Source organism: Anoplophora glabripennis, unplaced genomic scaffold, assembly GCF_000390285.2.
Source record: "Anoplophora glabripennis isolate ALB-LARVAE unplaced genomic scaffold, Agla_2.0 scaffold211, whole genome shotgun sequence".
Classification (NCBI taxonomy): Eukaryota; Metazoa; Arthropoda; class Insecta; order Coleoptera; family Cerambycidae; genus Anoplophora; species Anoplophora glabripennis.
Window position 1 is genome coordinate 327,595 of NW_019416341.1, and position 13,276 is coordinate 340,870.

General features: G+C 33.9%; 1 protein-coding gene across 1 annotated transcript; it reads left to right on the plus strand.

Moving 5' to 3' along the window:
• Positions 1-1,513: 1,513 nt before the first annotated feature.
• Positions 1,514-9,875, plus strand: LOC108905671. The gene is made up of 6 exons (XM_023454156.1): positions 1,514-1,520; positions 2,573-2,793; positions 3,087-3,099; positions 3,157-3,377; positions 9,444-9,548; positions 9,732-9,875. The coding sequence occupies exons 1-6, from the start codon at positions 1,514-1,516 to the stop codon at positions 9,873-9,875; spliced, it is 711 nt and encodes a 236-aa protein (XP_023309924.1).
• Positions 9,876-13,276: the final 3,401 nt, after the last annotated feature.

Here is a 13,276-nt window from a genome sequence, read left to right on the forward strand (position 1 = left end):
ACAACTCCTTTATAGTTTTAAGCCTTCTAATTTAAATATTGCCACAGCAGTTATTAATAATGACTTACAATTAATTCATGACTGGACCATAAAAAATACTTTGTTAGTTAATGCTAATAAAAGTCAAAACATTCTATTTGGAACATCAACTCAATTGCGAGGTCTGGATAACTTTCCCGTTTTAATTAACAATGAAAATATTCCTGCAGTCAATGTTGTTAAAAATCTTGGCCTGACTTTTGATTCATCGTTGACTTTTTCGAATCATGTAACCGTTATCTGTAAGAAAGCTTTTCTATCATTAAAACAGTTGCAATGCTTTAAAAAGTATCTAAATCCTCAGACCAAAATTTTACTTACTGAATCTTTAGTCTTATCTCATTTGAATTATGCTGATGTTATATATGGCCCCTGCCTTTCTCAAGAAAATAAACACCGTTTGCAAAAAATACAGAATTGTTGCGTCCGTTTCATTGCGAATGTACCCCAGTTTAGTCACATAACTCCATATTTACGTTCCTTCAATTTGTTGAACATGTCTGAGAGGAGACTTATTCATTTTGCCAGTTTTATACTCAATATTTTAAAAAATAACAAACCTACATATTTATGTGATAAAATAAAATGGAGATCTGAAACACATAATAAAAATTTGAGATCACTGAGTAGCAAATTATTGCTTATTTATTGTATTTGTTTGTTTTTAGTCTGTTCTCTTTGACACAGGAGGTGTTGTAAATCAACTTTGTTGATACACCTTCCTTTTGTAAAAATGTTGTTTATACTTCTTTTTTGCAATAAATGTATTATTATTATTATAGTCCAGGCAAGTTAGACCAAAATCATCCAGAATACAGAGATTTTTTTCTGATGAACCGATCGAGTTGCGGTTTTCGACATTGTCTTCGGAAAAATATCAGGAAAAAAGTCTATCTATTACACTTTGAGGCTGGATCGAAACTACATTGCGGGTGCATAAACTGTATCTTGGAGTGCATCAATTTTTCCGAATTTTTAAAAAATGGCAAAAATTTACTAAAAGTTGTAGAAATTTGTGTGCGCGGATTTTCGTGGTCGGAGATTCCGAATTTGACCCTGAAAAATATGCCCGACGGACCTGGGGCCCCCAGGGGGGCAAGGGGGGCCTTCTGTAAAACATCGAATAGCTGAGTAATTGCCTTCCTAAGCATGGAATTGCATGCACAATTGCATGTACAAATTGTTTTGGAACCAACTGATCCAATCCTGAAATAGTCGAAAATGTAATAGATGATAGTGATGGAGACAGTGATGACAGTACTGATGATGAAAATTGTGATTGATAGTGAAAATGTTAGATAAACATATGATAGTAGTTGTCTCACTAATTGCCTTGAAAATAAAAAGAAAATTGGTTCTCAGAATAAAGGGGATTCTTTTCGATTCAAAAATTTCCTGTTAGTTTTTCTTACCCTTCTTGTCTAATCTCTGTAAATTTAAGTTTGTTAGAATGTAAAGATGAGCCTACAAAATCATGGTTGGTAAGCAGGAGGAGCAGTTTTAATGCAAAAATCAGATGTGCCTTTCGATGTTATCCAGAAAGCCCACCCCACGGGCGTCGGGCATACTTTTCAGTGTCAGAATCGAAATCTCCGACCCCGAAAACTCGTGAAACAAATTTCTACAACTTTTAATCAATTTTTACCATTTTTAGAAAATTCGGAAATATTGATGCACTCCAAGATGCACTTTATGCACCAGCAATGCAGTTTCGATCCAGCCCCAAAGTGTAGTAGATAGACTTTGTACCTGATATTTTTCCAAAGACAATGCCGAAAACCGCAACTCGATCGGTTCATCAGAAAGAATTTTCTGATTTATTGTCTAACTTGCCTGGTCTACTAGCTTTACAAAATTATTCAAATCATGTGTTTTGTAAAATTCTCTTTCACACCAACATCTGGAAATGCTAAAATGCAACTTCAAACATATTATCGTTAGTAATCAATCAAGAACAAACAGCGTCAATTGGAATTCTGCGAGCAACTTTTCCAGCGCTACCGTGATGAAGGAGACGACTTGCTGAATATTGTGACAGAGGACTATTCAAGACAGAGCGCTGAATATCAACATCCGTCCTCTCATATGGTGAAAAAGTTCAAAACACAACCATCCGCAAAGAAACATCTTTTGACTGTGTTTTGGGATGCTTACCTGGAGTTTATGTGACCAATTATTTGGAACAAGGGGCAATGGTATATTCTTTTCAATACATAAAGACTCTAAAACATGTTGAAAAATATATAGATGATTTTGAAGCTTAAGAATTGTACTTTAATGTAGTTTTTGCCCAATCTTCCTATTTGTTTTTGTTCCTGTTCTAAACATGTGTGCAATAATTTTCCGCCTTGAGATTTAAAGAGAATCTTCTTTCACTTAATGTGGATTACGCGACGTCTCTGTTACACCCAATGCAATGATTGTTATGAATTTTTCTCTTTGAGTTACTGAAATTGTTCTTTTATTGGTTCTATTATTGTCCTGCGGGATTGTTGAAGAATAATCTATAACTAACACGTTTTTTTTCTTTCAGGTGAATCAAAAAAGGACCACTGCAACAAGACCGTGGAGATCTACGAGGACGTGGCCAGTCCGGAGGTGACGCAGGAAACCTTCGGGAAACCGATGACCTGTTGGTACAGATTCCGGTCCTTCCGGGGCACGCCCAAAGACTGGATCCTAAGGATTAAGTTCAACAAATTCAAGGTGGGGAGCTTGCTCAACGCCAGTCACTGCGAAGGAGGTTATATGCAGGTAGGAAACTGTTAAAAGAATATATCTGTACCTTAGTAAGTTGATTTCGTAGTTTTCACCAGTTGAAGAATAAAAAAAATAAAAAAAAATAGTATACTCAGATAGGAATAGTAAGTTGTCTAGAATACAAACGTCTTTTTCATACTGCTGTTAATGAATTGGATAATGGGAGCTGTTAATTAACTAATTTTATTGCACAAATTTTAAAACTCGCACTAATTAACCGATGTAATTTTTGTTTGAAAATTGCAAATTGAAGTACTCAATATTACAGTGCACCAAGTTTCTTCTAGACCTGGAAGCAAGGTAATCTCTTAAAACNTTGAAGAATAATCTATAACTAACACGTTTTTTTTCTTTCAGGTGAATCAAAAAAGGACCACTGCAACAAGACCGTGGAGATCTACGAGGACGTGGCCAGTCCGGAGGTGACGCAGGAAACCTTCGGGAAACCGATGACCTGTTGGTACAGATTCCGGTCCTTCCGGGGCACGCCCAAAGACTGGATCCTAAGGATTAAGTTCAACAAATTCAAGGTGGGGAGCTTGCTCAACGCCAGTCACTGCGAAGGAGGTTATATGCAGGTAGGAAACTGTTAAAAGAATATATCTGTACCTTAGTAAGTTGATTTCGTAGTTTTCACCAGTTGAAGAATAAAAAAAATAAAAAAAAATAGTATACTCAGATAGGAATAGTAAGTTGTCTAGAATACAAACGTCTTTTTCATACTGCTGTTAATGAATTGGATAATGGGAGCTGTTAATTAACTAATTTTATTGCACAAATTTTAAAACTCGCACTAATTAACCGATGTAATTTTTGTTTGAAAATTGCAAATTGAAGTACTCAATATTACAGTGCACCAAGTTTCTTCTAGACCTGGAAGCAAGGTAATCTCTTAAAACTATATATTTTTCTGAAGCTCCAATTATAGTAAAAGAATTATTTTTCGGTGAATTATCAAGGATCAATGCTGACGGAGCAACTGAATTGGACTTCAACCAACTTCAAAGATATTTTATATGAAACTTAAATTTTACCCACTGAAATAAACTTTGATCCGATGCCTTCTGGCAGAAGTAATGTTTGGCGTAGCAAAACAGCTAACATTGTCGTAGTAGAGTGTCTGAAACAGTGACCGTACAGACTTTCGGATATGGTAATTTTAAATACGCATTGTCCTTATTTTATTAATATCAATTTACATATCTAACGAAAAATCTACAATTTTTAGTACATTTAGGGCGCAAAACACAGTATATTCGATATAATACAATATGAACTATATCTGAAATGACAAATGTCCTCTAAGTATGTGTTTTGTTGTCAGGAATTTTAATGACAACCACACTATATCTTGTAGTGTTATATTTAGTAGCATTTGTCTTTCTAAAAACCCCATGAATTTCCATTATTAAAAGAACCAAAAAACCATCATAGATATATACAGAGAGTAATATAAATTAACTCCATTAGTAAGAATTGTATATCAGGGATTTGTTTTATAAATATTTTGATTTATACTTTCGTCAAAATCTTAGACTTCTTTAACCAATTTATTTTGTGTAATATGTCCTTTAACTTTCTTCTTTAACTTTTTAACAGAATTATTTGACAATAATATTGGAGTTTCAGTTCCATGACGTTTTATTTTCAGGCTTATTTTAACTTTCTTTTGAGTACAATATTTTTAGAAGTCATTATAAGCCTTTTCATATTGTCTTACATATTCTTGAAGAACAATTTGCAATACTGCACTGTCTGCAGTTTTTGATACTTCAAGAGACAAATATTATACATCATATTGAAATCCATTTCTCTTTTCACTTGATTCATACTTACTGTGACTAATGACTATCGATAATAACCACAGCCACACAAAAAAATCGACTTTCGGGCCCAGAGATAAGACCATGTTTATTATACGTTTTTTGGGTAGCTGAATCCGAATCCGAGGTCCATTTAATCCCATCACCTCAGGACTTTTCATAACCTCAAAAAACCGATATTCTGAACAATTAAACCATATAACCTTAAGACTCAACCTTCCAACGCTAAATCCAATTAATCAAATCCCATAAATATTTAACCCAATGATATCCCAACCTAGTAAGCCCATGAGCCCAAACCCCAATAACCCTATAACCCCATAAGCCCATAACCAAAGGAATAAATCATACGCAATCTATATTAATGTGAAACATCCACATATCCCAACTTAATAAGTCCGTGAGCCCGAATACCAATAACCTTATAACCCCATAACTTCATAACCAAGGGAATAAATCGTAGACAATCTGTATTATTGCAAAACATCACATAGCTGAGGACTCCTTGAAAACCCTAGTACGCAAACCGAAAATGCATCCTATATATTGATCTAGTCATTTCACATGTCCGGTCTTTTAATCTAGTCATTCTAGTAATATATTTTGTTGGGTTATCTATTGCTATCCTTTGGATTTTCATTTCATTTAATTTAGTCAAGAGAGATTCTTAACATTCATTTATTTATTTTAGTTTTGTTGATTAATTTATAGTACCGTGTATCCTACAAATTATTTTTTTTTCAAAAGCTATAAAAAATCTAGATCGACTGTAACACTCGATTCTTTGGTGAATGGGGTCAAAGTTCAAGGTAATGACGTTGTGGTTAGGGAATCGTGGTGTTATGAATAGGGTCATGTGGGTTTTGGGGTTTGAGTTCATAGGTTTTTAAGATATCCTCAACCAACGTTTAGAAATAATACAGATTACCTACCTATGATTTATTAATTATAGGGTTATGAGGTTATGAAGTTACGGGGTTATAGGGTTATGGGAATTTTTTAGGTTTGAGCACTTGGGTTTTCAAGGAGTCCCCAGCTATGTGATATTTCGCAATAATACAGATTACGTATGATTTATTCCCTTGGTTATGGGGTTATAGGGTTATTGGGGTTTGGGTTCATGGGCTTATTATGTTTATGGGATTTAGTTAATTGGATTTAGCGTTGGAAGCTTGAGTCTTAAGGTTATATGTTTAATTGTTCAGAATATCGGGTTTATTGAGATTATGAAAAGTCCTGAGGATTCAGCGACCCAAAAAATGTATATTAAACATAGTCTGATCACTGGGCCCGAAAGCCGATTTTTGTGTGGCTGTGTAATTATATTCGTTTTTACGATTGTTTACGATTCTATGCATATAGTATGTTGTCCGGTCTAAATAGACGTTTCAAATAACGAAAATTCCGACAGATCTAAATTTTGGTGGAGACCTTGGGTACACCATTAGAAATAAAGTGTCAAAAGTCCCCATCGATCCCATGTGTGCTAAAAAAGTTATTCGGGGTCAAAGGTCAAAATGGTGAAAGGTAAAAATTTGAGGTTTTTTGGATTTTTTTCGAAAACGGTAAGTTTTATCAAAAAAGTAGCCCTGACAAAAATTATAGATCTTAAAATTATCTATAAAAATTTAATAGTTGAAGGAGTCACATTCTACATGATATGCACGCATTTACTTTGGCGCGTTTTTTTAACGTGGTTTCCCCGGTAGGCCTACTCCACGAAGTGTTATGACGGAATTTTCAGGGACAATACTCTTTTAACTGCATGATAATTATTATTGACTGAACTGTAGTTCTGATTTCTTTTGATATTTTAATCTAATTCATATTCTTCAAAATCGACTTCAATAGTCATGTCTTCTTCGATTTCTACTTTTTCTTCTTCCTCTTCTTCTTGCTGGATATTCATATATTGTTCAAATGAAGATGGATTAGCTGTCTCTTCATCGAAATCAGATGAATCTTCAACTGTTGTATTCAATTGGACATTTGAGCAAGACTGGCTTTGGTAATTAGTGCACGCTAGAGAACACAGTAACCCTACTCTTCTACAGCCACATTTAGCACTACAACCTTTTTTGCAATTGCAAAAAATAGTGTTTAAGAATTTTTCCGGAGCAGGTGGGAGTAAAGTTTGAATAGGTTCCAAAGTATTATCTGTTAATTTCCAACCCCAGTCTTCTGGATTCAGTTGATTGCCTAGCCATGTCTGAACATGATAGTATATTCGATACAAGTGTTGATTAGCAGAAGCCGATGTTGGAAGAAAACAAGATAGTTGTACTTGTTTCTTGTTTCGTGTATTTTTTACAAAAATTTTTACAATATAGTAGCCAGATGTTATTCAAGGCCGTGCGGGTAGAGGGGATTGACTAAGGGACTAAGTTTTTTTTTGAGTATATATTCTCAGAATAGTATAGTTTATACATATAAAAGACATAAATAGGCATTTTTACTTGTATTAAGTGCCTGACTATGTATATACGAGGCATATGTGCATTGTGCATGTAAAACGTGACTCCTTCAACTTTTAGAATCGCGATATCTCAGGAATGGTGATTCTTAAAAAAAAAGAAAAAAAACAATTTTGGAAAAAATAATAAGAGCAAGAACTACTGTCCGAACAAAACTTGCCATAAAACAAACAAATCCAAAAAAAAATCAAAAAAACACCAAAGACCCACAATAAACCCCAAAAAACATGGAACACACAGGGAATCGAGACAGACTATTGACAATGGAGTACAAAAGGTCTACAAAAAAAGTCAAACAAAACGGAACTCTCGCGAAATGACCACTAGTTGAACAACAAATTTAACACGAATAAAACTAAAATTTTAACAATATGTTGAAGCAGTTTTCGGAAAAATATTGTTTGATCAGTTTGAATTCTCGAATGGATTATTTACTCTTTGGCTCCCGTAAACAAACTTTCCCTTCATGAATATAAAAGCAATACTTCACAACCTAAATAGGTTCATTAAAAAGTTCAGTCTTTTGCAACAAAATAATGGTTCACTCAGTCATTTTATGTAATTTTCAGCATTAGTTTAACCGATACTGAACAAAAAAAAATATCAAGAACGCGGCATGAAAACTAAAAACATCTAAAGCGCGGCCATATTTCACTCTGATAAAATGGGTATATCTTATTACACTGCAATTATTATAAATATCTCGAGGAAACAATCTTCGGGAGCGCCGGCTGAATTCTTTTAATAGGGTAATAAATAATGGTCTAGCTGCACAATTTCATTGCATTTTAATGTAAATAAGCATTTGGGAGATTTACTGGAAAAGTAGGAAGGTTTAAAGTCATATGCCCTTAATTAATTTTGAACCATAAATTACTTTTATTCGTTTTCTTTGATACAGCAGGAGTATAAATGAACAAAAACTATCAAGTAACTTTCGGCCATTTGCATAATGTGCAAAATAAAGTAAAACAGTATATTTTCGATAAATTGCAAGGTTTTCAATTAAAATTTGGATTACAGCTATTAATTGTATGCAACTAAATTATCTATTAAATATAGAGTTTGAATTTGTTTGAATAATTGATGAACAAGGGTATTTATAAATAATTTCGTAGGAAAATAGACAATAATTAATTAATTATTATAATCAATGAAGTGAAAATATATTGAAAACGGCAAAACAACTGCATTATAGGAAGCAGAAAGGAAATTTCCGGGTTGGTTGCCACGTCATCGGTTTAGATTTCTAGACGTTTCTATTAATATACAACTCTCTTCTTCAGAAGAAACTCTGAAAGTGGAAATTAGGTGCACTGGCCCGTGACTCGTAGTCACTGGTCTTTAATTTCTGCTGATGAGTCATTTCCTTTAGCCCCTCTGGTCTCCATTGAAATTATCTCAACTCTTCTGGAAATCTATTGTCTCCCTGTAAAATTCTGGCTAAAATTCTCTCTCTCTTTATACACGCTGTGCACAGAGAGCATGATTTTCTCTTGACAAGGATATCTAGAAAGGGCAGGGTACCATTTTCATCCGTCTTCATGGTAAAGTTGATGTCCGAATGTATCCCAGTGATGTCTTTCAGTAATTCTTCTATGTTTTTATATCCATAGGGGTATATGATAACTATCTTAACCAATATTTCCGCAATAACGTTGCTAAGTCCAGGGCTGTCTTCGCTAAATCATCTTTGTAGAAATTTGCCAGAGTTATGGACAAGAATGAACCCATAGTTGTTGCTTCAGTTTGTTTATAAGGGAGAATATGCCCATCTGGTGACCGTTGCCAAATCACCTCTATTCCTACCTTTTCATGTTTTCCATAATGAGCCTTCCATGTTCAATTGATATTTTTGTGAACGATATTACATCAAAACTCAATGTGACATCATCTGGATCTAGGTGGAATTCCTGGATCTAGTTTATAAAATCTCCAACTTCTCTGATATGGTATTCTGTCTTTCTCATTAGATCTTTAATTTGATGTGGTACGCACCTGAAAAGTGAGTAAATGGATGATCCAATTGAATTATACTGATTCATTATGTATTTATAAATTGTTGCATGATAGTGTAATAATTAATTTTAGCAGTCAGTTTTAAATGTTCAAATGTTGAAGCGTGTAAAAGGAATAGTCCAATTAGTTCAACAGATCTAATTTAATATATTAAAGTGCCAAAAAATCTATAAAATCATCAAGGAAAATATTAGTTGAACAATGTGCAGGCTGACTAAGCTTAGGAGGCACATATCTCTTCTTCAGAGGCAGCTCTGAATCTATTTTCTTTGAGGTATTAACGCTATGTGATCTTAGGATTTCTGTTAGTATATTCATTATTTTTTAGATAGAGTCAGAAACTTTAAAACTAAAAGGTTGCTTCGATGTATTGAATTTAAGACCAGGAGGATTTCTGGACCACATTAATGAAATGCACCTGGTTTATAGAAAGGTATATTACATCATTGTTCCTAGATGGTATTATCAAGAAAATACTTGGAGCATATTATCATCAGCACACACAGATGGGCACTTAAACAATGACACTCATCACCATCCCATCCAAACACATCACCTTAGTGCTCGAGCACACACCATCTGGTAACAATTTACATACAAAGATTTACTTTATTAGTTAGGTGGTCTCATAGAGATTAATACTCTCTACAAAGAAGATAAGAACGACTTAAAGAATGATGAACTCAACGCATTGGACAAAAATGTACAAGTTAACATGAAATTAAATCAACATACTAGTGACCTATGTAAAGAGCAATAATGGAGAGAATTTGGTAGAAGACTTCAGGTCCAATTGCAGAGTTTCTTTTGACGATGAGTCTTATGAAATCGAGATGTGGTAAGGAATTGCTCAGTTATTGACAACTGCTATGAGAACGTGCAAACCAAGCTAGGGTTTGCAATTCAAATATTTCGGGAACTGATGTCGGGGATGTAGATTTAAAATAAAATAGCGTAATTTAGCTCTATTGAAAGAATAGCTCCTTTTTAACTTTTTCGAGGGTACCACAAGTGTCGACCGATTCGAAACATCCTGTAATCGTCAATGAAGTAGCTTCCATTAACAGTAATCATTGGCTGTGAATGAAAATACGCCGGCTAAAACTAAGTAAACCAATTCCTGTCAGGACGCGTGATTAATATCACGCAATCATTTAAATCTAATCTATTATCTTAGCCAGATATCAGACAAGATTAATGTTTTCGAGGTAGCGGGATATTTCTTGCATTATCGCAATAAATCCCAACAAGCGCGTACCAACTTATCTGCAGAACCATTTGCTAATCGTAATTACTCTTAATTAGAAGCGTAATTGTTATAAATCACCCCAATCGCCGTACTTTTTAACTCACCGAGGAATATTAAAAACATTTCTTTTCCATCCACTTGGGAATGGATCAGTTGCGCAATTAACTGGAATAGAAGGGATTCCCGTAGTTTTACGAGAACGAATAAAACATAAACTGAGATTTTATCTTTTAAATTCATGGTTTGAAAACAAATGCCTGTCTGATAATGTGAGATGGTAGTTTTTTTTACAGAAATTTAAATCTATATAGTCTATTAACATCAGAGATAGTATAGTATCAACGTCAGTATTACAGATAATTCTAAAAATCAAATGTAGCACATTTGTCAATACATAGGTATTTAATGCATGTCTAAACGTTGGTGCTACGAATTGAATTATATATTTAGAACAAAGAAGAAAAATTATATCCCGCTGGTTAACAAGATCACTGATGAATAATTAATAATAAAGGGCCAAGGATTAATCCTTGAGGGACTCCTAATATAGCCAGATACTCAGCAGACGTATGATCATTATATACTACTATTTTCTGTTACGAAAATAGAAAGTAAAAAGTTTATAGTAAAGTGGAGTGAGAAATCCTATGGAATGCTAAAATCCACATGGGAAACACCTGCATATACGTTATTATCAATATAATTAACTGTAAAATACGTAAAGCAAGCTAAATCTTTAACAGTAAAACGTACCCTCATAAAACTACAGTATATTTTTTTCAGACGATTGGGAGTATTTGATGGAAAGTAAATGGTTAAAAATATTCTTCAAAACACATACTTCAATATTTTTTCTCAAGTTGATACAAATAATAGGGGACAAATCTAGATTATATGGAAACTGTTCAGTCAATTTTTTTCAATGACATGTCTGCGGTTACTTTATTAGGTTTGGTGTTGTAGTTAAGGTTAAGAACATTTCAATTAATCGATCAAGTATTTTGCTTTGATAAGTAGTTTTAAAGTTTTCCAAGTGTTGGTAACTGTTTGAAATATACTTGAAAAGTTACCCCATAGGGTAAATATTGTGAAAGGTTTGAATGATCTGATCAAATAGCATCCGTTTACGAAAATTAAAAGAGAACCTCAACGAGTTCCGTTTAGGAAGACGTTTCTTGAATTTGCTAGTCTCATGGGGTTGTTTCATGAGAGATCAGGAATTGTTCGAAACAATGCAGCAATTGCAACATGGCTCCGTTTAAAAAGAATCGTATATTTGTGAAGAATGATCTTTCTCTGATCGAACTTGACCAATTCACTATGTTTTATTAAATAATTAATTTTAAGATGACATCTGCCAAATATTTTAATTAAATTCAAATCAAGATCTAGTGAAAGAGAGACAAATTAACAACAACAGGAACATAGACTTCAAATCGTATGTTTTGTACACATATGAAACTTCTTGCTACCTACTTTATCTTCATCGGAGAAGAAGCTTGATGCTTGGTATTGGGAAGGGATAGTAAATGTATGACATGAAGAACCAAATAAATCGGTTCCGCAAATTTAACAGCAGCTCGTTCATATAGCTACACCTTCTGGTTTTCTCTTCTGAAAAGTAGATGGCACCCCTGTTTGTACAATGTTGTATTTTCTTATTCCTAGCAGAACGTAGATAAGCTGACATCTTCCAGACCAATTTTACTTAGATCTTTCCTAAGAGGCAGTGTCTTATTAGCAGCCCTACAGTTATCTTTACTGATCTACACTTTTGATTTAGTACATCTGCTGTTGGATCATTTCATGGTCTTTAAAGCACATGTCTCAGTTTACTTGTTTCTTGCCATTATATCTGAGTCTCATTTGTCACCCATTAGCAGAGGGTTTCATCAGTTTTCTTCTTACCCCGATGTGCCTCGTGCTCTGAACTTAGTCTTATCTGATCTGAGTAAGATTTAAACTTAGAGTCGCATTTTTGTATCATATTCGCTGGTGTATCTAGTTGTTGGTCAGTCGGTATTTTTCAGGCACGAGTTTTATTGAGGAGGTAAATACCTTGAACGTGTCCTCTCCCACAACATTAGCGAAGTTCTTAATGGAAAGACCGAAATTTGTACCGTAATTTATAAAATATAGACCCTGTTTATATTTCATTCACCCCCTTAAAAAGATTTCTTTCGCACACGTTGGGAATGGATCGGTTTCGCAATTAACTGGAATAAAAGGGATTGCCGTAGTTTTGTATTAATTTCTTATTCGAATAAATCACGGAGTTAGCGGGATGGATGGTCGTTTTAATCCGGTTTGTTTCGGAGATTGAACGGTGGAGCGGAATCCGGATATTTCTTTTTCTGTATTTGAGCAGTAAATAGGTAATTGAAAGAGGGAAAAATGGATGGATCTTGCCGAGTTACGGGAGTGGATTGTGAGACTGGTATTGTGAATTGATTGGGTCATTTAGCTAATGGCAAAAAACAAAAAAGTTTAAATTCGCCAAGTTTGAAATACACTTCTGAAAAAATCGGATTAATTAAATAAACCTGAAAAGTTTTTCTCTAAAACTATTTTGGACTAACCAGGAATATTTAACGGAAATAAGAGACAAAGAACGCATCTTAAATCAAAATCGTAAAAATCTGTTTTTGTTATCAAAACTTTGCACGCCAGTAACAAGAACTTGTCAGAAAATAATTTGATATTGCGTTTTCTACAAAGTCATACAATAATTATGGTATTTTCAAATTCTTGTCATCAAATGTGATATCTTAAGATATATCTAGAAGGATTCGAAGGTTTTGTAAATTTTAATGATGATTTCAAATACCTTTTGAAGTTTAACCTTTCTCACATAAAGATTATCCTCTTTTAAAGCTTGATTATATTGCATGGAGTGGGTTTAAACCTGAGTT